Genomic DNA, 26123 nt, shown 5'->3' with positions numbered 1-26123 from the left:
TATAAAAATTCTTTGGGTTTCCCTTTTGGTATGGATTTGTAGGAGGTCTGGACTGCAAGAGAATACCTAGAAATCATTTTCCGGGGGCTTGGTTAGGGTCTCAGGAAGGTCTCTTTTATGTAAATACTTCATGATATTCCACCAGCTTAAAGTCAAAGAAGTAATCAGTTATTAGATTCCACTGGCACTTGCTTGTTCCCACCGTAATATGTGTCGGAGATACTCAAATTGCGTGACAAGGTTTCTAAGCTGGATTATTATTGCTTCAACATTCAAACGATCAATTTGACAATGTTTTTTCATGGTTACTGCGGGTCAACATCAATGCGAATGTGGTCTACTCGCTAGGGTGTGTCTAACTTGATATGATGCGGGCAACTTGTAAAATGCTCTTTTGACGGATGCAGGATCCTATTGATATTGAGATTTGTATGACTTCTCGATGTGCGGAATTCATCTAGAATCATTCTTGAGGATTATACGTGTTGAGTTGTTGACACGTACATACATACATACATAAAACCGTATACATGCAATATGAATAGGGGATATAAATGAATTCCTTTGTTATTTCATTCATCCCAAGACGATTACAAATCTGTATGCATATACATCTTAACCGTAATGGATTATAACCTATAGAGACGACTCCAATATAAATTACATGGTGAATCCAAGTTGAGCACCACTTGAACCTATAGAATGATACCTATGGCTATTGAATGATAAAACAGAACCAAATTACTAATTTTTATTAAGATATACATAATGATGATTGATGAATATAACTATCAATACCAAAAATGTACATGGACCAGATGGTCCCTATCCATTTATCATTCTTTATAAATACAATGATTATACATTTATAGATATGAAGTGATGTATCTACAACAACTTTTAGCTACTCACAACAATACATGTTTTATACAATTGTACACTTTATAGTATAACATGAACATTTGTTATGAATGTCAAAAAACTATTGTGGATATATCAATCCCCATTATAGATTGAGATTAATTGGTACTACTACCATGTGATTACATGGATCCACACAAGGCTTCAAGTCATAAAGTTTAAATTTTTTCAAAGATAAATGAAGAAACTAAAACTTCTAATCTATGTATGATAATTGTGAGTCACCAAGATTGAGTTTTATGTGGTGTGCACTCTGGGTAATAAAAAGATACATGAAACCTCTCAACTGTGGTAGGTACCAAAAAGATAGAAGGTTAGATGTCTTTTTCTACCTTTGGTAGAACTTGGAAGCAGTATCTCAACTTTGGTAGGGGTAAGGCTATCTAGCATTCAACTTTTCTCACGTACCGTTGAAGACGACAATGAAAGTTACTTTTTACTTCTTTTTTTTTCTAATAAGTTCATAAAAGTAAAATAATGTTTAACAACACATTATAAAATCATATTTTTTTAAACTTATTTCGTAAACATATCATTGAATGTTAATCAACATATCATTTCTATCGTTTATGTTAACAACAACATGAACGAATTTCCCAGGATAGTTCGTTTGCACAATTGCACACCACTAACCACCCTACCATAAGGTAAAAAAAATGCCATAGTATTAGAAAAGGGACCGTGTATCTAAATAGATCCAATTAGAGGGACTGAATTTCTAAATTCCTAAATTCTGGCTTCTTCCCCGTAGAATCCACGTTTGGTGCTGCCGCTTTGGAACCCGACGACTGCAGTTCTTACACGATACACACACACATATATCTATACAGATATATATAATCTCTTCGGAGCCGACAAACAAAGCAAATAGCAAAAGATGCCGCAAGGTATATCACATGCTCCAAACTTCGATACTTTGATACATGTTAATTCGCACTTACAGTTGCATAATAGTGTTAAAAAATCTAATAATTTTTTTTTTTTGTGTGTTTATTTATTGAAAAAAGAGCTTCCCGGATTCTATTATGATGCTGAAAAGAACAGGTATTTCCCTATTAAATCCCCTATTCCTGGTGCCCCTCCTTCCACCAGTGCTTCTCAAAAACCAACCTCAATTTCCAAAAAGGTAAATAATATTTACCCTTTTAAACTCACTAAACAAACAGTTCCTAACTTTTTATCCTGTTTTATTTGATTTGGTATTATAATTAATACCTGCTACACGAATAACACAAATGCAGTTAATTGTCTTTTTTAAACATATTAATTGTTGACTTATGTAGTTATGTTTACGGTTTATGTGACTCGTACATGATTTCCTTTTAAAAAAAGACGTATAGTGGACTCATGGTTGAGGTTGAAACTTGTAAGTGTAGAGTAAAAGTCTAGTGCTTTTTCTTTTATAACGTCCAACAAAGATTAATGTAAAGCTACCCGGGTTACCCAATGGCAAAAGGCACCCCAGAAGCCCTCGAATGACAGATAGCGGTATATAGCCAAAGCCCACCAAATCCACTAGTTTTGGGAAGAATCCGCCTCTCGAATGCTCATTTGGTAAAACCCGCCTTGGATTGGATTTGAACTCGAGGACCTGTGGTCTCAAATCCATCTCTTCATTTTCTCATGCCAATTGCGTAAAACCTAGTGGCTAGTGCTCAACCCATGTAAATGAATATGCTTCCTTGTTATATTAAGATTTTCAAGGTTCTGTTTTTTTAGTAGCTCAATAGAAGACAACCTATCCATATTACATTTGTTATTCTTATGTATCTTTATTCTCATGTAAGTGAAATTGAACATAATTAGGGGAAAATGATTTTACTTGATTCCTTCAATGAGATTGTAAGTCTAGGCTTTTATGAAGGGAACCCGTAGCTTCAAAGCTTTGATGTCAGTTTGGGAAGATCTTCTGTTTTAATGATTTTACCGTTAACAATTGTTTCTAAGCTTTAAAAGTTTTTCATATAACGTGTAGTTAAAATCATAAAGTTCAAGTACAAGGATAGAATCAAGTGCTTTTAGATGTTTTTATGTATTTCCTATTTTTCCATATATCAATATGAATTTCCAGGGCTTTTCTGCTTGTTATTTGACCGTGTATATCCATGCTTCAAGCTACTGTCTATGTTTTTAACATTCATACAGGCAAAATATGGAGGGAATGAAATAGCAGACAAAGTTGTTACGATGCTTCATGTGAGGGAGTTATGCGGTAATTCAATCAGCTCTAACAAAAAGAAGGTCAACTTTGAAAATCAATACCAAAAAATACGGGCATCAAAACCTATAGTAAGTTCAGTTTGATTTTATTGAAAGGGCCTTTTAACCTATAGGAAGCTCTCTCATCCGAGTGGAGTTTGGCCTGTTTATTTTTTTATATATATTTTTTTCTGTATGGATGTTATATGAGGTTAGAAGTCACTGTGAAGCTAAGCGACCACTAACCCATTCGCCGATTAATATGAATTCAAATTTGGTGATTGACTAATATTAATGGCCATATCATTTACATCTTTTATGTAATACATGTATGCTACGTATCAGGTTTGGAAATATCAAGAGACAGAGAGGGATTCTGATGCTGCATTGGAACACGTATATGTCAACGTCCAGACACGGGATGGCCTTACTGAGTCTGAAGTATTACTGACTGGAGGTCTTAATAACATGTTTCGGTATGTTTCCACTTTCCACTATCACTTAGATTTTAGTCTAGTTAATCTGGCATCTTTGTTAAAACTCACTCATCTTCAACCACTACAAAGCTGTTCCAAGTGTATCCAATCTTAGTGATGACTTACCTGTAAATTTATCAACCTAGTTTTACTTCTAGTATACTTAAATTTAGTATAATTAACTGTAAAATACCCTATCATATTGAATTTGGGATTTTAACTAGTTCAGTTGGCACTTAAAAGTCAGTGTATGAGAACTTATGTAGAACAGAGGGACTATATACCTATAATTCCTGATAAAAGTCAATCTTTAAGTATCAACATTTCAAGCTAATCTCATATTAAAGATAATTTTTTATATCGCAAGCATAATCTTGACTGTTTATAGATCTACCGTATGTTTTCGCTTACTTTAATACAGTATCTGTATGTGAATTTTGTCTATTAATTATTATGGCTAAAATGTAAATCAAAGTTTTTCCCTTGGTGAACTATGTTATTACTAGTAGTTACTAAGAGAGGGGCTGATGCAGACCCAATTAAGTTATTGGATCCTGCCGTTGGCTGGTCTGATCCAGCTACTGCTAGACTATCTATTTTAGTCATCAATAAAGAGTGGGCAGCAGTTACTCTCCCCATAATTAGCAAGAAGACGAAGGGGTAAAGAGCTGTTCGTATGCTTACTTTTTGGAACAGTTTCTAAATGTCATTGGTTATAAAAGCAGACCTTTTACTTTCATATTTCTCATTGTAGTTTTCATTATCAAAGTATCGTGTGATTGGAGACCTTGCCCATCTCGAATTGGGCCGTTTATCTCAGGTTAAATAAAAGTTTTTGCTGCTTGAATCTATGATCTTAAAACACATGATAAGGCCTATTCGAGAAGGCAAATCTCCAGAACAAGCATACAAGTTTGCTTTTTAAAAAACATCAAAGACATGAACTACTCAAAATTAAAACTAAGCATGCTATTTAAATGCTAACAGTTATCCATTCTAACAGTCACCCTGACTTTCTGGTATCTTGCCAGTCAACCCTCCCTCCCATTTAATTTTCTGCCCAGGAACAATAACTGGGCCCGACCTGGACCAGATTAAGAACAGCCTAGCTGTGGGATCTTATCAGAGGTCTTTGGCACAACCTGGTGTACTCAATATGCTATATAGCTTAAGATAATGTATGCAGGATAAAGAAGGCACTTTGTAATTGACAATTATATATTTCCAATTTTTAGCTCCCTGTAATTTTATTATCTTATAAAAATGTTGTGCAGTTGTTATGAAGTTGGATCTGTGATGGAACGAGATGGTATTATCGGGTGGGAAATTGTGCCAGATCTATTGCAGCCTACAAATATAGAAAAACAAACTGCATCATTAAAGTCACCAGGACCTGTTTATAGTCCACATTTGTTTCAGATGGGCTCAAATATATCATGTATAAAGATACCAAGAAACTATGATCCTCAAGCAACTGATGTTGATTCATCTGTTTCACATGCTTTGTATCCTTCTGAAGTTTCTTTTTACTAATTTGATGGTGGATGTTGTGCCTGCTTTATACGTAATTCATGATTGCATGATCTTGCTCTTGTAATGCCTTTGACTAAATTTAATAGAATGACTACCTTGGGATCCGAAACATCAGGTGGATCTGTTTGTCTAATGAATCTTAGTGAACCATTGGATTTGGGTCGAAGAATTGATGAGATTTCTGTATTCAAATCAACAATTTGGACAGCAGATAGCTATTCAGATGGAAGCCGAGCAGTGGTTGGTAGGCTTATCCACAACGTTATTGTAATCTTATAAAATTGATTTGTTGCTACACTAATGAATGAGTCTTATTGGTAATACAGTTACATATGAGAAAGAACTTTTTTTTTTCTCTGTTTTCATGTCCACCTATATTTGCATTCTGTCTTCCTTCCCTTTTCAACTATCCAGTTATTAGTTGATATAAATGCATTACAATTTGTTGATATCCCCTTGTAGGTACCAATATTGGAGCTGCCTTGGTAAATATAGAAACAGGAAGAAAGTCATGGATATGCCGTTCCAAAAGTGATGTTTTGTCTCTGCAATTGGATTATTCGGTAAGAACACAATCTATAAAATAAACATGTAGTTATTCTCGCTTTTACTTTCTTTTTCTTTTTTTATTAGTTTGACCTAATTGATCTCATTGCTCCATTTATTTCTTGATTACTAACTTTATAAAGTATATAAAGTTGATTGTCACTATTGTGTAGCTAGCTTATTATGAACCCTCTCTTGTTCTTACAGGGAAAGCTTGTTTTATGTGGACTCCGAAATGGTGCTATTGTGACAGTTGATACTCGCCAGAAACCCCAAGACTTACATGCTGGGTGTCCTAAACATGAAATCTCTTTTCCATCTATTAAAACTGGCAAATCTAACAGTGCAAGAGGTCAAAAACGTGATAAACAATGGTTTGAGGTAACTCTTATCTCCAATAAGTTAAACTTAATTTCTTACCTTCCTTGCCATCTTTCAAGAGTTTGAAGAGGTCAAAATTAGCATAAGTTGAGAGTGAAGTTGATACATGCAGGTCAGGGGAAATGTCGATCACTCTCGAATGATCTTTATGCCTTCATCAATTTCATGGTTAGTAGATAATTCTTTAAATTGAATTGTTAGTTCTCTTTTCTTTCTTATGAATAAGCACATATATGTTGGTTCACAAACTGCAGTTTGGTGGCACTTAAGCTTTATGATCAGTATTTTTTGGCCAGCTCTATGGATGGAACGGTATTTTTTCATATCTGTTCATCTAAATCTTAACGGTCACCAAGATTACCGCATCAACAATTCTGTATGGCATCTGTATATTCTTGTGATAGTATTGGACTCCTTGCTATCTAAACTGCTAACTTTGTTGACTTTTGTAGATGAGGCTTTATGATCATCGTTTGACACAAAGAGGAGCTGTACAGTTGTACGAGGGAAATGTGAACTCTCATACTCGTATCCAGATGGGTGTGGACCCATCAGAGAGATTTTTGATGTCAGGTATCTTGAATTTTGACTATTTTGTCAGACTTATTATCACTTTTGATTAGATGTGTCATCAACTCATTAAGTTGTAAAGGGTTAGTTTTGAATTTGGGACAAACACGAAAATTTAAAATAAACTAAATGTAAACAGGTCAAACAGGCTGTGAGATTTTCACATAGACATAGTTAACATATTATTGCAATAATATGCGGAGTTTTTTTTATTATCGTATTAGACATCATAACTGAATAGTAAATTCGGAGAAGATGGACGATGTTTGTGGCTCAGCTCCCCTGGTACTAAAAATTACCTGTCTTGCCACCTCTAGTGATATTTCTGACAAATGCCTGTATTAGGGGGAGAAGATTTCTATATGCGGATGTGGAGTATAAAGTCTGGCGAAATGTTATACGAAGATAAATTCATGAATTCAGTGCCATCAGTTCTGTGCTGGGCAAGAGGTACAACCGTATTTCTCACCTTTGATTTTTCTTCTTCTGAGTTTCATATTTATGATAATTGTTTGGCTCTCTCTTTTGGTATGGATTTCTAGGAGGTCCAGACTGCAACAGAGGACCTAAAAACCATCTCCCGGGGGCTTGGTTAGGGTCTCAGGAAGGTCTCTTTTATGTAAATACTTCATGATGTTTGACCAGCTTAAAGTTCTAGAAGGAATCAGTCATGAAATTCCACTGGTACTTGCTTGTTCCCATCGTCATATGTGCCGGGGTTTACTTAAATGGTGTGGCGAGGATTTTCAAACTGGATTGATATTGCTTCAACATTCAAACGACCAATTTCCTTGTGGCAACTGCGGGTCAACATCAATGTGAATATGATCTATCAAAACATTTAAAGATTTCAAATTGTCTTCAAGTGTGGGCATCTACCTGCTTGGGTGCGTCTTACTTGGTCATAAAATAGATGTTTTCAGTCTGCTAACGATCCTCCATGCTGGGTTAATCACTTAAGGCTGGAATCTAGGCCTTGGTTGTGTCTTAGACATAACTTAGAACTCAGCCCTACTGATTAGCTCTGATGTTAATTGCTATTAGTCAACCCGTGATCCATTTAGGTCAAACTTACTACATCTTAAGTTATTTACTTAATAATGATGCTTTTAGAACTCGAACCCAGTTTTGTTGGGATATGATAGTGTTGTAATACTTTCACAGACTTGGTAGCTTTTTTTCAATTGCATTTCACATTTTGAAGTTAAATATGTTTATTCTTTTATATTATATTTGGCACATTAAGGCTAGAGGGGAGGTGCAACAATAGCTAGCTATTGGTAAGTGTTTCCTACTAGTCTATGTAATAGAGTTGCCTCTTTCCCTTACCGGGTCTAAAACCGACGCCTAACCAAACATTCGGTTTTTAGAAAAATAAAACCGAAAACCATTGGTTTTCTCGATTTTTGGTTTTCAAACATTCGGTTTTTAGAAAAATAAAACCGAAAACCATTGGTTTTTTCGATTTTTGGTTTTTCGGTTTTTGGTTTTGTTTTTGCTCATCCCTACTTATGGAAGACGCGACATTGGTAACTGTTTATTCAAGTCAATTAGCTCACTGCTTCTAATGAACTTTAGTACCAACGAACAACTTGATCTTCATTTGTTAGGTTTACTTCTCAATCTTTTTTATCTATAATGACAATAATATCCTCCTCAAAAATCAAAAATATATGTTAGTTTGACCAACAAACACCCCCCTAATGGAGGAAAGGGTCCTAGATTATTGGTGATGATCGATATTGAAATCCCATGTATGTATGCATATCCCTACGTTCATAACAACCTCTATTTGATTTGTCCAAAAAACCAAATTTTACTTTCTTTTTTTTTTTCTTCTTCTCCTACTCCTAGGATGGCCTTCCTCCGCCTCAGGAGCTCCCAAAATCTTGTCATTTCGTCGGCTTTCCTTTCTTCATCCCAATCATTCAGCTTTGAGTTCCCATCATTACACCCTCTTCTTCTAAATAAAAAGACTCAATCGAGCCATTTCACTATATAAGACTCAAATACAGTTGGATTTATTACAGTTAAAAACCTTATCAATGGGCCACCAACCCCATTGGTATAAGTACAAAAGTGTAAAATTATATGTTGGAATAATTGTTATTAATTGGTAATGGAAGCTTGACAATTTTTGGCATGACACTTGGTTCGGCCATACTCCCCTTCAAAACCGATTCCCTGTCTATATAGGTTGGAAGTTGGAACAAAGTAAAGATTGTAAGGTATTGGATCGATGGAGTGGTGGACAATTTCAGTCACATTGGTGGAGATCTATAAAGGGAGGTGCGGAGGAAAGTGAATGGCGGTTGTTTATTACGGAACTTAACATAATGATGTAAGGCCGTTGATTTTGATAAATGGCGCTAGAATTTATCCGATGCTTTTTTGGTAACTCGTTGGAGTAATATTCTTCCGGAAAAGGTGAATATCTTAGTTGGAGAGTTTTTTCGGGTGGCATTTCATCTCGGGTGAATCTTTTTAGGTACGGGTATTGATATCCTGCGTTCATATGTCTGTTATGTTCAAACGAGGTTGAGACTATTTTCCATCTTTTGTCTAGATGTTCAATTGCTACCAAATTGTGGAAATTGGTTTTTAATTGGCTAGACATCCATCCATTTTAAGTCTCTCATTTGCAAGATGCTTTTCAATTAATTGCTGATATGCGCATTAGGTCTGTTAAGAAAATGTGCATTGAAGGCATTATGTTTTCCACAACTTATACTATTTGGATACATCGAAATGGTAAAGTTTTTTTGGTAGGTCAACATCGTTCATATTTTTTGTTTGACTTCACTGTGGCTCAATGTCACTTGGAAACATTGAAAGGTTGCTGTTTTGCGAGATGAGTTGTTTTAAAACCCACTTAATTAGTTCTAAGCTTTTTTTTCGTTGTACCTATTTGATATTACCTCAAAAACACTACACATTGAAATCTAGCGACTCGGTTTCTATGAGTAAGAGTTTTTCTCATGTCTCGTAGAGTAGTTGGTGTGTGTTTTTTATTTTTTATTTTTTTGCAATATTCGAAGTTCAGGTCTTAGGAGGTATCTAGGAAAATTGCTCCTTGTGTTTCAATGTATTGTAATTATCATTTTGCCCTTTCCTTGATAACTTTATTTTTAATTATACCGTGCCATTATAAAAATAATAATAATAAAAATTTGGATTTATATCTCTCAAACAACAATACAGGACTCATGACGCCGTAAAAACGAAAAAAGAAACGGGAAAAAAGAAGAAAAAAAAAAAATGTAAAGCAGGACCCATGGAATATTACGCAGCCACTAAAATTCAGTAAATTGAAAAAACAAAAAATCTATCACATGAAAGGCTACAGACACATCATATTTTTAAATTTTTTATTTTTTTAAAATTAAAAACAGACACATCATCTTTTATTTCATTGCAATTCAACGTATATATTAAAATTAAAATATTAAATTAAGTTGAATAAAAAGGCAAAATAAATTGCCGCCAATGAAAACCAGCACCACCACTATATATATCCTCTTCCTTTGACACTATTTTTTATTGCCATGAAATAAACAAATAGATTCCGTCTACCTAACCTTCTTAATAATTTAATAATCCTCGAATTATCCAGTATATAATATTTTATTTATCCAAATAAAAGATGCAGGGTTTGATCAAAGCAAATTGCAAAAAGAAAAAATTGTTACGCGTTTTCAGCCGGCAATCAAAACAAACTGCAAAAGATGGCACAAGGTTTGATAAAGTTTGATACAATTTAATTTGTGTTTGCAATTTGGATAACATGTAATATTATTCATTTCAAGACTAAAAAACATTTTAATTTTTGTTTTTCAGCTTCTTCTTCTTCTTCTTCAGCTGATATTCATGGTGCTCCTCCTCCTTCTACGGCTGAGATTATTGGTGCTCCACCTTCTTCTTCTGCTGAGATTGAGATTCACGGTGCTCCTCCTTCTTCTTCGGCTGAGATTCATGGTGCTCAATCTCGTTCTTCAGCTTCCAAAAAGGTAAACTAATGTTTACCCTTTTTAAGTCGCGCGCTAAACAATTTATATCCTATAATTGTCATTTTAAGCACATAAATTTGTTGGCTTAAGTTGAAGGTTTATGTGAAATTTTCATCATTTCCTTTATAAAGAAACACGTATAATCGTGGTTAAGATTGAAACTTTGTCAAGTGTAGAGTAAAACGAAATTTTTTTTGAAACGGGTGTATTTCAAGGGTGTTTTGTCAAACAAGTTTTCGAAAAAAAAAAGATATAAAACCAGTTAATCCGGTATTTGAAATACCGGATTCAAATTTTTCCCTCGAATCCGGTATTTGAAATACCGGTTTCAAAAAAGCAACTTTGAATCCGGTATTTCAAATACCGGATTCAGACTTGATGTGACTGGGACACAGGTTGCTACAGTGGTCGATGACACGTTTTTTGAAACCGGGTTTTCAAATACCGGTTTCAACAATTACGAGTAAAATTGGAAGTCAACATTTTAACTGTTATTTATATAATTAGTATAGTGTCAGATATTAGCATTAGAATAATCTGAACATTATCTTCTACCCAAAACACACATTTAACTATCCCCCTATTCTGATGCGGACATGCGGTAAAGATGCTACAAAAAGGATAAAGATTGGAAATGTGAGGAACTAAAGCATTTTCATTATTTTGGAGGAAATACTAGACGTTTGAGTGAATAGCACTATTAATGAGTTTTGAAATCTTGCCTGCAAGATTTCACATAACCCCAACGCTATACATGTAAGTATGTAACATAAGACAATTTATGTATGAACTCATAGTCTCATATATGCATCGAAGAATATACTTTCCTTCGTATTGTGTGTGCATTCGGATTATTTTGTCAAAGTGTCTGAACCAAAGCATAGATATTTCCCTGGTTTTAAATCTGCAACAACAAATATTCTAAAAACTCGTAATTGTTGAAACCGGTATTTGAAAACCCGGTTTCAAAAAACGTGCCATCGACCACTGTAGCAACCTGTGTCCCAGTCACATCAAGTCTGAATCCGGTATTTGAAATACCGGATTCAAAGTTGCTTTTTTGAAACCGGTATTTCAAATACCGGATTCGAGGGAAAAATTTGAATCCGGTATTTCAAATACCGGATTAACTGGTTTTATTACTTTTTTTTTTCGAAAACTTGTTTGACAAAACACCCTTGAAATACACCCGTTTCAAAAAAAAATTCAGAGTGAAACCAGGTGATTACCGCATGTAAATGAATACGCTTAGAGGTTTGGGTTTTTTTTTTATTTTATTTTATTTTTTTTTGTAATAGTAGCTCAATACAAGATAACCTATCCATATGACATTCGTGTATCAGTATGTATTCCTATGTATCTTTACTCTCATGGAAGTAAAATTGGATTGGGACACCGGTATTTCTATGAAAAATAGATAGGAGGAAAATTGCGTATTTTGTTTATTGTTTGCTTTTACTTGATTCATTTAATGGTACTGCATTAGTTATTCACGATAAGATAAGGTTCCGTGGTTGAGATCTAGGCCTTTTATGAAGTGAACCTTTAGCTTCAAAGCATTGATGTGAGTTTGTTTTGGATGATAATCTGATTTTACTGTTAACACTGTGTCCATAACATGTGGATTATAGTTATAAAGTTCAAGTACAAGGATAAATCCAAGTGCTTTTAGATGTTTTCAGGTCCTCTCTATTTTTTCGTATATCAATATGAATTTCTAAGAATTTTCTCCCTTTTTTGTGGCCTTGTATATCAATGCTTAAAGCTACTGACTATATGTTTAACATTCATACAGACAAAATGTGGAAGTGGAATGCGTAATATAGCATCGAAATTTTTCAAGAGAATTCATCTCAGGGAGTTATGCGGCAATTCAATTAGATCTAAGAAAGAGAAGGGCAACTTTGAAGCTGAATGCCAAAAGTTATGGGCATCAAAGCCTATGGTAAGTTCAGCTTGATTCTATTTGAAATCAAGATATGTTTTTTTGCACATCTGGATGCTGTATTATGACTGTGCAGTTAGAACTCACTATGAAGCTAAGTGACCACCAACCCATTCGGTGATCAATATGAATTCTATTTTGGTGATTGCCTAATATAAATTGCCACATTATTTTGGTGATCAATATGAATTCTATTTTATGCAATATATGCATGCTATGTATCAGGTTTGGAAATATCCACAGACAGAGAGGGATTCTGATACTGCATTGGAACACGTATATGTCGACATGCAGACACAAGATGGCCTTACTAAATCTGAAATGTTGCTAACTGGAAGTCATAGTAACATGTTTCGGTATGTTTCCGCTATCAGTTAGATAGATTAAAGTCTAGTTATTCTGGAATCTTTGTTAAAACTCACTCTTCATAAATGACCACAAAGATTCCAAGTTTAGTTGCAGCTGCGCATTTAATTTATCTAATCTTATTATAGTGTGCTTAACGTATTGATGTTTCATCAGGAGTGAAATATTCTATCTTATTGAATTCGGTATTGTATGTAGTTCAGTTGGCACATTAAAGTCAGTGTATGATCCAATGGGGTTGGTGGCCCATTGGTAGTGTCTTCCACCTTGGGCTAATCCACCTAGGTATGAGTCTCACTCCTCACATTTGTGAGAGTGAATTCTTGGGGTTTTTTCCCAAAGAAGACCTAGGTTGCATTGGGCATTTCGTGTAGTTTAGGAGTAGGAGTTGGATAGATTGCCATTTAAAAAAAAGTCAGTGTATGAGAACTTATGAACAACAGAGGGATTATCCCACAATTCTTGATAATCTTCTATAAATAAACAAATGTTTTCTCCAAAATTAAAAAGATTTTTAAGTATCAACATTATAATCCAATCTTCCGTAAAAGCTATAAATAAGAGACTGGTTTAGCCGGCAATCATTTATGCCACAAGCATAAGTCTTGAATGTTTACACATGTACATTATGGTTTCACTTACTTATGCAGTATTGTATGTGACTATGTGTTGTTACTATTTTGATGTAAGGTTTATAAGTTATATTGGCTAAAAATGTAAGTTAAAGTTTTCCCTTAGTGAACTATGTTATTAGAACTAATTACTGAGAGAGAGATCTTTGGCACACAACCTAGCGTACCCTGAATATATGCTATATAGCTTATGATAATCTATGTAGTATATAGATGTCACTGTCTAAATGACAATTATACATTTCCAAATTTTGCTCCCCACAATTATATTATCTTTTAATAATGTTGTGCAGTTGTTATGAGGTTGGATATGCGAAATGGGATGGTATTAAAGGGGAGGAGAGTGTGCCCGATCTTTTGCAGTCTTTGGAGATAGAAACAGAAACCACGTCACTACAATCACCAGGACCTATTTGGAGCGAATGTGTGTTTTCCATGGACTCAAGTATATCTAATATAAGTATACCAAAAAAGTATTATCCTCAAGCAACTGATGTTGATTCATCAGTTCCTCATGCTTTGTATCCTTCACATGTTTTTTTTTTTTTTTTTTTACAAAATACTAATTTGCTGGTGCTATTGTGCCTGCTTTTTACGTAATTCATGATTGCATGATTTTGCTGTTATAATGACTTTAACTAAATTAATAGAATGACTACTTTGGGATCCGAAACATCTGGTGGATCTGTTTGGTTGATAAACCTTAGAGGTCCATTGGATCGTTTTGACGCTGGCTCGCTGGGTCGAGGTATGGATGAGATTTTTTCACTCAAATCGAGAATATGGTCGGCAGATAGCTATTCAGATGGAAGCCGAGCAGTAGTTGGTAGGTTTATTTACCACGTTATTAATCATATCTAATTGATCTTTGTTCACTAATGAATGAATCTTATCTCTTATGGTCAAATACTATTACATATGAAAAAGGATAAAAAATCCATTCTTCAACTCCACCTATATTTGAAAAAGGAAAAAAAAAAAAAAGTCCATTCTTCATTCCACCTATATTTGCATTCTGTCTTCCTTTCCTTTTCATCTATCCAATTTTAGGTCTACATATATTTGTTGATATCCCTTTGTAGGTACCAACATTGGAGCTGCTTTGATAGATATAGAAACAAAAAGAAGGAGAAGGATATGCCGTTCCGAAAGTGATGTTATTTCGTTGCAACTTGATCGTTCGGTAAGAACACGATCTATAGAGTAAACGTTTAGTTATTCTCTATTTTGATATTATTATTTTTTTTATTCTGACCAAATTGATGTCATTGCTCAATTCATTTCTTATGAATTTTTAGTGTGTATAATACTTGAGTATCACTTTTGTGTAGCTAGCTTATTATAAACCATGTCTTGTATTTACAGGAAAAGCTTGTTTTATGTGGACTTAAAAGTGGTGCTATTGTGATGGTTGATACTCGCCAGAAATGTGATAAAGAATGGTTTGGGGTAACTCTTATTTCCAAGAAGTTAAACTTGCTTTCTTACCTTCATTGCTATCCTTTAAGAGTTTGAAGAGGTCAAAACTAGAATAAGTTGAGAGTGAATTTGATACGTGCAGGTCATGGGAAATGTCCATGTGCCTTCACCAGTTTCATGGTTAGTAGATAATGCTTCAGAGTTCATTGTTATTTCTCTTTCTTTCTTATGAATGACTGAATGAGCACATATATGTTGGTTTACAAACTGCAGTTTGGTGGCACTTAAGCATGATGATTATTTCTTGGCCGGCTCCATGGATGGAACGGTACTTTTTCATATTTGTTCATTTAAATCTTAACGGTCACCAGATTTACTCCATCAACATTTCTGTATAGCATCTTAAATTCTTGTTATAGTATTGGAATCCTTGTTATCTAAACTGCTAACTCTGTTGACTTTTGTAGATAAGGCTATATGATCATCGTTTGACACAAAGAGGAGCTGTACAGCTGTACGAGGGAAATGTGAACTCTCATACTCGTATCCAGATGGGGGTGGACCCATCAGAGAGATTTCTAATGTCAGGTATCTTGAATTTTGACTATTTTGTCAGACATATTTTGATTTTTGATCAGATTTGTGTCATATCAACTCATTTTACTTTTGGGACAAATGGGAAAATAGGTCAAACAGGTTAAGATTTTCATGTTGGGATATGTCCATATCAAAAACATAGTTGTCAAAATCGACGGCGAACTCAAAGCGCAAAGACCCTAAATAGGGTGGCCTGGGCGCACGCCTTTAACAACAATGATCAAAAATAGATATATGTCCGGAATATACGTGAGTGTATGGGGTCACATACATATACACCTAGATGTCATTAATTATAATACATATACATTGTATATTGTAGTTATATGCATTATATTATTATCACGAGTTAAAAGGGAGTTGGACTTAAATTGATTGGACTTGTATTGACAAATATTTATTAGTCTTTTGGATGAAGCCATTTCATTATTTAATTATATTAGTTTAACCTAATAATTATTAACTATGTATATAAAACGGATCTTATGATTTGGCTATATGAGTAGCGGCGAATAACCAAAACAAATAAAACATCCCACTTCCATCATGTAGCCGTTGAATTCACTAAACCACAGAAATTAGTTCTCTTTGTTTTGTATTACGAAATAAGTCCATTTGGGACCATATTATGTGAGTTTAGGGGGTATTATGTGAGTTGTTAATAGTTGAAGGATTAGAAGTGACAAAAGGAAACTTGGGTTGTTAGGAGCAGTTACACTTGCCGTTATATAAACCCATTGTGTATGTGGTAGATGTTATGAAATCATTTTTCAAACACACTTCTTCTCTCCCAAATTCTCTTTGTATTAATTTGCCGACTAAACAAGAAACAGTAGAATCCAATCAATTCTTTGTGTTACCTTTGTTCCATTCGAACAGTAAAGGAAAAAGCAAAAAGGTTTTATCTCTTGAGGACTAGCATCAGAATGACCTGGTTGAAGTGTTGTGTGGACTAAACGTAGAGGAATTCATGCTTTTGAATATTGGTTTCAGTTTATTCATGTTCCGTTCTTATTTCAACCCACACGGTTAAAGGTAATCAATTCTATTTATTTATTATTTATGTTAAATAATTGTATACTATACGTGATCTTCTATTCCGCTGCGTTTACTCATGATTATTACATGTTTAATATGCTTATATTTGTATAGTGGCATATAGTGTAGTTAATTACATAAATATGTGTAAAATTGGACCTAAAAACACAAGGTTCGCATGTTTTTCTTTACTTTAACTTTTGATTAGCCATTTAGGGGATTTTTTTGGTTAAAAAGTGACCAACAAAGGTCTGAAAATTGGTAGAAGAAAACTCTTAGGTCATCTTGTAATTTTACCTACAAATAACGCATGTTAATTGCCTTAATTGATCGTTGTTTGAGTTGATTAGTTCTCTTTGTTTTGTGTTACGAAATAAGTCCATTTGGGACCATATTATGTGAATTTAGGGGGTATTATGTGAGTTGTTAATAGTTGAAGGATTAGAAGTGACAAAAGGAAACTTAGGTTGTTAGGAGCGGTTACACTTGCCGTTATATAAACCCATTGACCATTGTGTATGTGGTAGATGATATGAAATCATTTTTCAAACACACTTATTCTTCTCTCCCAAATTCTCTTTGTATTAATTTGCCGACTAAACAAGAAACAAAAGAATCCAATCAATTCTTTGGGTTACCTTTGTTCCATTCGAACAGTAAAGGAAAAAGCAAAAAGGTTTTATCTCTTGAGGACTAGCATCAGAATGACCTGGTTGAAGTGTCGTGTGGACTAACCGTAGAGGAATTCATGCTTTTGAATATTGGTTTCAATTTATTCATGTCCTGTTCTTAGTTCAACCCACACGGTTAAAGGTAATCAATTCTATTTATTTATTATCTATGTTAATTAATTGTATACTATACGTGATCTTTTATTCCGCTGTGTTTTCTCGTGATTATTACATGTTTAATATGCTTATATTTGTTTAGTGACGTATAGTGTAGTTAATTACATAAATATGTGTAAAATTGGACCTAAAAACGCAAATTTTGCATGTTTTTCTTTACTTTAATTTTTGATCAGCCATTTAGGGGATTTTTTTGGTTTTAAGTGACCAACAAATGTCTGAAAACTGGTAGAAGAAAACTCTTAGGTCATCTTGTAATTTTATCTACAAATAACGCATGTTAATTGCCTTAATTGATCGTTGTTTGAGTTGATTACCGAATTTAATTGTTTAATTGACATCCATGATGAATACATGTATGTTTTTTCATGGCTATAGATTATTGATATGTTGATATAACTCTATTAGTTAATGGTTAACGAGCACGGTACCCGCGCAATGCAGCGGCGGTGGTGGTACTATTGGTGGTGGTGGCGGTGTCAAGTGGTGTAGATCGATGTAATTGTGATAATGGAAATTTTTAGAAGATAAGGACTTAAAGTGTTAATTATTAAAATAAAGGTTTAGAATGTAAATTATAATTCATTAAGGGCTAAACATAAAAAGTCAAAGGCAATTATGGTAATTCAAAGGTAAAATTACCTAAAATAAAAAAGGGGATTTTTATATAACTTTTTATACGCATGCTGGTTAAGTTTTTAATTTTTGACAGCTTGACACTTGTTCACTAAAAGGTTCGTAACAAATCAACCTTAAAGAGTTGACCTCAAATTTTTACTTTAGATTTATGACACCGTGGGCTACAACTTTGTAGTGTACTCCTAAGTTTGGGGAAGACTCCTTCCTTGTCGAATCAAGGCCTAAAGTTGGCTGTAAATTCCAATCAGCTTTGTGTTATGTGATAATGTGAAATATAGATACTTTTATGAGGCTTACGCAATCAAGTCACTCGATGTATGTAGTCCGACTTGTCATGGATTTGTTCAGCGCAAGCGGCAGCCTTGTTCCATTCTCTTTGTATTAATTTGCCGACTAAACAAGAAACAAAAAATCCAATCAATTCTTTGTGTTACCTTTGTTCCATTCAAACAGTAGAGGAAAAGCAAAAAGGTTTAACTCTTAAGGACTAGCATCCAAATGACTTTGGTTGAAGTGTAGTGTGGACTAACCGTAGAGATATTTATGCTTTTGAATATTGGTTTCAATCTATTCGTGTTCTTAAACCCATTTTTATTTCAACCCACACGGTTAAGGTAATCAATTCTATTTATATATTTTCTATATTTATTAATTGTACACTATACGTGATCTTCTATTCCGCTGCGTTTACTGGTGATTATTACATGTTTAATATGCTTATATTTCAACATTTTATAGTTAACATATTATTGCAATAGTATACAGAGGAGTTTTTGTAATCATATTAGACCCTATAATAGTCTGAATGGTAAAATCTGAAAAGATGGATAATGCTTGTGGTTCAGACTCCATCAGTACTAGAAATTACCTGTCTTGCCACCTCCAAGGCTCCAATTATATTTCTGATAAATGCATGTGTCAGGGGGAGAAGATTTCTATCTGCGGATGTGGAGTATAAATTCTGGGGAAATGTTATACGAAGATAAATTCATGAATGCGGTACCATCAGTTCTGTGCTGGCCAAGAGGTGCAACCTTATATAGTTTCTGACATTTGATATGGTTTGTTTCCACTTTTGAACCCTTGATTTTCATATTTATCATTATTCTTTGGCTTTCTCTTCTGGTATGGTTTTGTAGGAGACCCTGAGTGCAACAGAAGACCACAAAATCATTTCCCGGGGGCTTGGTTAGGGTCCGGGGAAGGGCTCTTTTATGTAGATACATCATGATGCTCAACCAACTTAAAGTTCAAGAAATCAGTTGCGAAATTCCACTGGCACTTGCTTGTTCCCGTCGGCATATGTACCTGGGGATACTTACATGGCGTGACAAGGATTTCCAAACTCGATTGATATTTGCATCAACTTTTAAATGAAATATTTTTCCGTGTATTAATGCGGCAATTGTCAATAAAACATTAAAAAAATTTCAAATTGTCTTATAGGCGTGGGCATCTACCCGCTAGGGTGTCTAACTTGGTCTGTCAAACGTTAAAAGGGATGTTGATCCAAAGTTTGGACCTTGGTTGTGTGTTAGACTTATCTTAATTAGAACTCGGCCCGCTTTCACAGTGATTGGTAGTAACCAACCACTGTTCTATCTAGGTTTTCAACTTACCAAAAACAAATCTTCTCTTGAAAACATCTTTTTGTTTCTAATATCTATAATGTGATGAAAAAGCCAAAACCTTTGCTATAAGCAAAATCATCTAGATGTTAAAAGAATACTATAGTTTAGTGTACCCGATTGTGCTATATAGTCTATGTATGGACTCTATGTATACTTCCAACACAATATATGCATAAGTACATAACATTATTTAACACCTAAGATGTTTTCACTTTATAAGAAGTTTTATTTCTCCTTGTTTTGGTAACTCTTAGAGATGATCAAAAGTAGGATCCGTTGAAGTTCTAAACGTTGTGTCGGGTCGAGGTCCTCTTGAAGCAGTCTAACTTTCTACCTTTGGGTAGTGGTAAAACTGTCTACATCCCATCCATCTGTAACTCGCGAAAGATGATCGGATAGCTGTTGTTTTTACTCATGCTTCCAATATGAACATTATTGAACTTCAGTATGGACGCGATATATCACAATCTCTTCGCCACTTGATTATAATGCAACACTTATCATGTGTTCTTACCTCTAACATCAGCACTGGGCACAACCAACAATTGTTGTTTACCACCGAAAACTTAATTAGCCCTTTTAGAGTGTGAGAAGGCCCTCCATAGGAAAAACTCTCAAATAGAAGATTTAGGCACAAGAACCCGTCAGAAAGCGTGAAATAATGCAAATTAATAACTTGCATATAAACTAATCATTGTAGTTGCATTAAGTTAATTCCCTACCACATGAGTTAAAATACAAATCCGAACGCTTTGCGTACATTTATCATCATCTTCTTCATCATACTGTTTGCTATATTATGGTTTCATTTCTTTTGAGCTTGTTAATTCTTAGAAAGTGAGTACCAATAAACAACTTGATCTTCATTTGTTAGGTTTACTTCTCATTCTTTTTCATCTATAATGACAACAATATCCTCCTCAAAAATCAAAAATATATGTTAGTTTGACCAACAAACACCCCTAATGGAGAAAGGGTCCTAGAAATTTGGTGATGATCGATATTGAAGTCCCATGTATGTATGCATATCCCTACGTTCATAACAACCTCTATTTGATTTGTCCAAAAAACCAAATTTTACTTTCTTTTTTTTTTCTTTCTTCCTCTTTCTCCGTTGGCCTTCTTCCGCCTCGGGAGCTCCCAAAATCGTTTCATTTCGTCGGCTTTCCTCTCTTCATCCGAATCATTCAACTTCGAGTTTCCATTATTAAACCCTCTTCTTCTAAATAAAAAGAGCCAATCTAGCCATTTCATTGTATATACGTACATACATTCCCATAACACCCAGGATGGTAGACTTTTTAGAAGAGTTTCGAGCTTTTGTTTGGATGAGGAGGACATAGTTGTGGTGTTAATGTATTGTGTATGGCGGAATTTGCTTCGTGGATGCTCAATCGACAATCAACATCCACGACTTCAAACCCAAATTCTTATAAGAAAAATAACAAAACATATCTTAATTCAGGCATCCAATCCAACACAGATAATTTTTCTCCAAAAACCGAAAACAATGTTGATTTATCGTGGCTTCCCAATTACAACGATGATAACTTCGCCAACGGTCATGATAAATCATGTCATCAATATGAACAAAATGATTTTGATGATTCATGGCTTCCTGCTACTTACAATGAAACCAAAAAGAAAAGTTCACCAAGTGTCCCGATCTTGAATAAGCCTAATAATTGTTCTCATAAAAACGAAAATGGTTTTGATGATTCATGGTTGCCTTCGAATACAACTGTGAAAAATGAAAACAAAATAAAGGGACAAAGCTATATCAAGAAGAACAATACAAAAACAACTTCAAAATCAAATAATTTGAATCGTTCAAGCTTGCCATGTTACCCTATTGTGAAAAATGAGGATAAAAAGAAGGAAAGTATCAGCATTCATAGAAAATCAGATAATCAAGAATATTGGGAACGTGCCCGTGAGGCAACAACATCTACTGCTGAAATCCAACATCCAAAGGTTTTGCAGAGTAAGAAAACAGACTCTTCAAGATCTCAGGGCCGAGTTTCTCCTTCTATATCAGAAAGCTCAGTGGAGACGGATAGTTTAGGTGGAGTGTCTACGCTCCTTCGAAGATGGAAGGACGTTGAAACAAAGACCTTTGATAGAAAAGAAAGAAGTTCCTTTAGTAGCAACAACAATATTAATCATTCAAGAAAGCCTTCAAAATGTTTCGATGGTTGCACAGCCGATGAGTCTTTTATTGGTTCAGAATCATGCAAATCGATCCCCTACAGGTCACTTTCTTGCAACATTCCTTCTGGTACAAATGATATTATGGAAGCATTTGATGTAGAAAAAGAGAATATTCGGATGGGGAGTAAAATTAAGAAGTTGCCAAAGGAGGATTTGGCAGCTTCACGGGCTGTAAAAAGTACAAGTGAATCATTTGCAAAAGAAAACAAATGTGTTTCTCCTGTTTTAGGCAAAACTCGTTTGATACGTGGTCGACAAGCTTACCTAGACTTTCTTAGTTTAATAGAATTCAATAAAAGGCGAGAGCTTGAAAGCTTAACTCACAAAAGAGTAGTATCAAAATTCCCACACCGTGGTCGTATTCAAGTAATCACCATCTCTTTTTTATATATGAAGAAGAAAAAAACAGGAATCGGTCTCTTGATCCTTCTCGTTATGAATTTGATTTGCAGGCTATGCTCCGTGTTAGATTAATAAGGCTTGGAGCCGAGCCCAAATTAGAAACCAAAAGCTATAAGCGTAGCGTTTCAAAAACAATGAAAACCATCTGGTAAGCCCTTCTGAAAGTTACTTTTATAATATAGCCTTCTACATGTTAAGCAAACACTTTGAACTGGAACATACTCAATTTAATCAATCCTGAAACTCAAATGTATCATTGACTTGATATGGCACGTAACGTGTAGGGATAAATTTAGCACAGGAGTAAAACATGGTGCAACCGCATCAAGAAAAGTAAACGAAAATGGGGAAGACACACGGAGTCATGCTAGTCTTGAATGTTCGGTTGGCTGTAATGCAGTTGAAGATATGGAAATGACCATCACGACCGCCACCTCAACCATTTCCACCACCACCACCACCGCCACCAACAGCCAAGAACTGGAAACAACAAGCACATCATATAATCAGTTAACACAAGAAGCCAAAGATCATCAACAAAATACAGAGTTGACTCTTGATAAGTTTCGAGACGTCAATAGTTCATCTCACTCAATCCAAAGTAAAGAAGATACACATTCTGAGATCATGGTACCCAATATCTTAGATTACCACGTGAAACCTCAGTTTCAATCAGAAAGTTTAAATGAAAATGGGGTTAAGGAGAAGGAATATGATGATTCTATTCAATTACAAAGTGATATGGGTCTAGAAAGCTGTCATAATTGGATTAGTGAATACTCGCAATCGCAAAGTGAGTGGGATGAAGACGAGTTTTACTACAACGATGACTGGATTAGTGAGATAGCTCGCCCACAAAGTTATTGGGAATATATGAGGCAAAAAAGATACCAAGAAATGCATCATATTTTCTCTTACAATCGAGACCTTCAGGAACTTTTAGACAGGTAATAAATTTGTAACTTTCTGAACAATTTCAGTTTTCAGTAACAACTCTTGGTAATAATATGTTATTATATGTTATCTCTTTTTGTGTACAGAAGAAGTGTTTCATTTTTTCTTTCAAGTAATCAGCGGATTAAGTTAGACCAGCTAATGGTTAGCCGGGCACAAGGAAGTTCAAATAAACAAGAAGTCTTGGTAAGAGAATTAAGGAAAGAAGAAGAGGATGATGACAGTAGAAGTGATAGGCAAGGTAGTGAAAACATCGAGTTTAATGATCACACCACGTGCTCATCCACACCAGCACAACCAAGATCATGGAGTCATCCAAATGCAATTTACGACTCTTATCAAACACCGTCACAATCTCCAATTCCATCATCTCTTTGGCACAACAACGCTCCTCAAACATCTTCCATCGTGAGTTTTTAGAATCTATTTGGGTTTGTAAAAAAATCAAAAATCTACGGTTGTTCTCCGTATGTGCTTACTTTTGACAATTGTAACAGGAGATGGAACTAATATATGATTTGAGACGATATGTGGAGCAACTCCATCATGAAATAACTGAACTAAAGAAATCAATAACCACAATCAAGATTGAACAGCCATGTGAGACACCTTTCATCTATAGAGCTACAAATTAAAACTAGAGGTGACAAAATGGGCGGGTTGAGTAACGGGTTCAGGTTGAATGCATACATTGCTGCTTACCTTTCAAAATGGGTATGGGTGTGCCTTGATTTGTTTGACCTACATACATTTTTTTTTGGAACGGCAAGATCCTCTAAAGTTAAAAACATCTTTACTATTAAGATTGGAGGGATCTTGACCTTTAGATTAAAATCAAAGGTCAATATTCAAAAGTTATTTATCAATCTTGACCTTTGATTTTAATCCAAGGGTCAAGATGTTCAACTTTACTAGTATCAATATAAAATCTTTTATTGTAATAAATCAATTTTAAAATTTGTATTTATTAACAATTGATTTTGGGTGTCCCAAAATGCATTCTTCTTAATGGGTCAGACCAACTAAGCCAATTGGATTGCAATAGTAAAAATGACTATTGAGTGGGAGGGGTTTAACTCTAGCTTATAGAAAATTAGTTTACAAATATTTACTTTAGTATGTATAGTTGTATACTAATTGTATGTCATGGTTATAAATGAATATAGCTCAAAAGAAAACAAATGAGCCAATCAACACAAAACGCAACTGTTGTGTATGTGATGCAATGCAAGCCGATTCGTTTCTGTACAGGTATGTTGTATATCTTGGTATCTGATATTTTTTAAGACATTTTTTTAGTTGTTGATGATGTCTGTATGTATGTCAGATGTGGGCATATGTGCACTTGCTATGATTGCGGTCTAGAGTTGAAATGTACTAGCAGGAAATGCCCGATTTGTGAAGCTCCTATAGTCGATGTTGTGAGAGCATATACTTATAGTGAATGAGTTGCTGACTACCTTTTGTTAACAGCAATGATGTTATATATATTAAAATGGCCAACCGGTTGAAAAGAGCAACTGACTGTTTTTGACTACTTTTTTGTTTAACACCAACGCTATTATATCTATGAGAACTCCAAATAATAGTATTCTCTTTGATAATCATTACAATACAGTAAACAAGATATATATACACAAAAAAGGAAAATGAATGGGCAAGAGTAACCCACGTAGGGACTTAATCAGTCTATAAACAATATACATAATAAAGTGCTATCAATGAAGTGGTGAATTAATATCCCCCCGCAAGCGAGATGGCGGTGGTCCAAGATGAAGTAGACTACAGAAAAACTCAAACTGGGGTTTAGGAAGACTCTTCATAAATATGTCCGCCACTTGAAGCTTGGTAGGAATGAAGCGAGTGTGAAGCTTCCTCGAAGCAACAAGCTCACGTATAAAATGATAATCCAACTCAATATGCTTGACCCTCTTATGTGAAATTGGGTTTTGAGTGAGAAAAAACGCACTATGATCGTCACATAAAATGGTTGGCCGCGTTGGAGGTAGTGCATGTAATTCACAAAGAGTGTGGTGCGTGATCCAAATAATTTCAGCTGCTGTATTAGCCATTGCACGATATTCAGATTCACAACTAGACCGAGACACTGTGGATTGCTTCTTTGCACTCCAAGAGACAAGATTACCACCAAAAAAGATCAAGTAGCCATATGTGGAGCGCCGAGTCTCATGACATCGAGCCCAGTCAGCATCTGAATAACCAAGTAGAGATGGCATGGATGGCTTAGAAAAAGTGAGACCAAAAGTCAATGTGCCTTTAATGTATCGAAGAATATGTTTCACCTCCTGAAAATGATGAACCGTTGGCTTGTCAAGAAATTGACTCACTTGATTGACAACATAAGAGATGTCAGGTCGGGTGATTGCTAAGTATTGCAAGGCACCGATAATAGAACGGTAGTGAGTTGGATCAGAATACGGCTCTCCGGTGGTAGAAAATGAGACATGTGTTCGGAGCTGGTTTTGCATCTATCATGTGCGCACGATCCAGGATTTCCCTAGCATATTTGGACTTATTAAGAAAAAGACCACCATTGGTGTAAGTGACCTCAAGCCCAAGAAAGTAATTCAGCTTCCCCAAATCTTTAATAGCAAACTCCTTGTTTAACCAAGCAATGAATGACTTGACCATAAGCTCATTGTTACCTGTGAGGATTAAATCGTCCACATATACCAACAAATACATGATGCATGAGTCCCGTTTTAAAATGAACAAGGATGGGTCTGCACGACTGCAAAAGAACCCATCACCTATTAAGAAGGTGCTCAACCGATGAAACCAAGCACG

General features: G+C 34.9%; 4 protein-coding genes across 6 annotated transcripts; 3 read left to right on the top strand and 1 right to left on the bottom strand.

Annotated features, from left to right (window-relative positions):
- Window positions 1-1682: 1682 nt before the first annotated feature.
- Window positions 1683-7835, top strand: LOC122590001 (DDB1- and CUL4-associated factor 4-like protein 1). Of its 3 annotated transcripts, none has more exons than XM_043762335.1 (13): window positions 1691-1808; window positions 1929-2047; window positions 3067-3210; window positions 3466-3596; window positions 4871-5101; window positions 5216-5373; window positions 5592-5692; window positions 5883-6056; window positions 6169-6224; window positions 6311-6368; window positions 6509-6629; window positions 6972-7076; window positions 7169-7835. In XM_043762335.1, exons 1-13 carry the CDS (start codon window positions 1799-1801, stop codon window positions 7258-7260), a joined length of 1500 nt encoding a protein of 499 aa, XP_043618270.1. In that variant the 5' UTR covers window positions 1691-1798; the 3' UTR covers window positions 7261-7835. The 3 variants fall into 3 exon arrangements, with proteins under 3 accessions (XP_043618272.1, XP_043618270.1, XP_043618271.1); XM_043762336.1 differs by having other exon boundaries at window positions 1692-1808; window positions 1929-1965; XM_043762337.1 differs by lacking the exons at window positions 6972-7076; window positions 7169-7835 and having other exon boundaries at window positions 1683-1808; window positions 6311-6432; window positions 6509-6600.
- Window positions 7836-12441: 4606 nt separating this feature from the next.
- LOC122589994 lies at window positions 12442-19560 on the top strand. The gene is made up of 11 exons (XM_043762327.1): window positions 12442-12578; window positions 12804-12934; window positions 13870-14097; window positions 14227-14402; window positions 14659-14759; window positions 14942-15025; window positions 15138-15175; window positions 15269-15323; window positions 15463-15583; window positions 19040-19144; window positions 19257-19560. Exons 1-11 carry the CDS (start codon window positions 12447-12449, stop codon window positions 19346-19348), a joined length of 1263 nt encoding a protein of 420 aa, XP_043618262.1. The 5' UTR covers window positions 12442-12446; the 3' UTR covers window positions 19349-19560.
- Window positions 19561-21113: 1553 nt separating this feature from the next.
- On the top strand, window positions 21114-23312 carry LOC122587685. Its single transcript, XM_043759853.1, has 3 exons — window positions 21114-22325; window positions 22412-22509; window positions 22646-23312. The coding sequence occupies exons 1-3, from the start codon at window positions 21114-21116 to the stop codon at window positions 23310-23312; spliced, it is 1977 nt and encodes a 658-aa protein (XP_043615788.1).
- Window positions 23313-25033: 1721 nt separating this feature from the next.
- On the bottom strand, window positions 25034-25804 carry LOC122587684 (secreted RxLR effector protein 161-like). The gene has a single exon (XM_043759852.1). It carries the CDS (start codon window positions 25802-25804, stop codon window positions 25034-25036), a length of 771 nt encoding a protein of 256 aa, XP_043615787.1.
- Between the last annotated feature and the right edge of the window lie 319 nt (window positions 25805-26123).

Source organism: Erigeron canadensis, chromosome 2, assembly GCF_010389155.1.
Source record: "Erigeron canadensis isolate Cc75 chromosome 2, C_canadensis_v1, whole genome shotgun sequence".
Lineage (NCBI taxonomy): Eukaryota > Viridiplantae > Streptophyta > Magnoliopsida > Asterales > Asteraceae > Erigeron > Erigeron canadensis.
This window is presented reverse-complemented; position numbering and strand designations above follow the sequence as displayed.

Coding starts and splice junctions, on each gene's coding strand:
- LOC122589994 (XM_043762327.1), top strand. CDS start 12,447: ATGCGTAATATAGCATCGAAATTTTTCAAGAGAATTCATCTCAGGGAG. Junction 14,760..14,941: donor CGTTGCAACTTGATCGTTCG/GTAAGAACACGA, acceptor TTGTATTTACAG/GAAAAGCTTGTTTTATGTGG. Junction 15,584..19,039: donor AGAGAGATTTCTAATGTCAG/GTATCTTGAATT, acceptor TGCATGTGTCAG/GGGGAGAAGATTTCTATCTG.
- LOC122590001 (XM_043762335.1), top strand. Junction 6,369..6,508: donor CCAGCTCTATGGATGGAACG/GTATTTTTTCAT, acceptor TGACTTTTGTAG/ATGAGGCTTTATGATCATCG. Junction 6,630..6,971: donor AGAGAGATTTTTGATGTCAG/GTATCTTGAATT, acceptor TGCCTGTATTAG/GGGGAGAAGATTTCTATATG.
- LOC122587685 (XM_043759853.1), top strand. CDS start 21,114: ATGGCGGAATTTGCTTCGTGGATGCTCAATCGACAATCAACATCCACG. Junction 22,326..22,411: donor CACACCGTGGTCGTATTCAA/GTAATCACCATC, acceptor TTTGATTTGCAG/GCTATGCTCCGTGTTAGATT. Junction 22,510..22,645: donor AAAACAATGAAAACCATCTG/GTAAGCCCTTCT, acceptor CGTAACGTGTAG/GGATAAATTTAGCACAGGAG.
- LOC122587684 (XM_043759852.1), bottom strand. CDS start 25,804: ATGCAAAACCAGCTCCGAACACATGTCTCATTTTCTACCACCGGAGAG.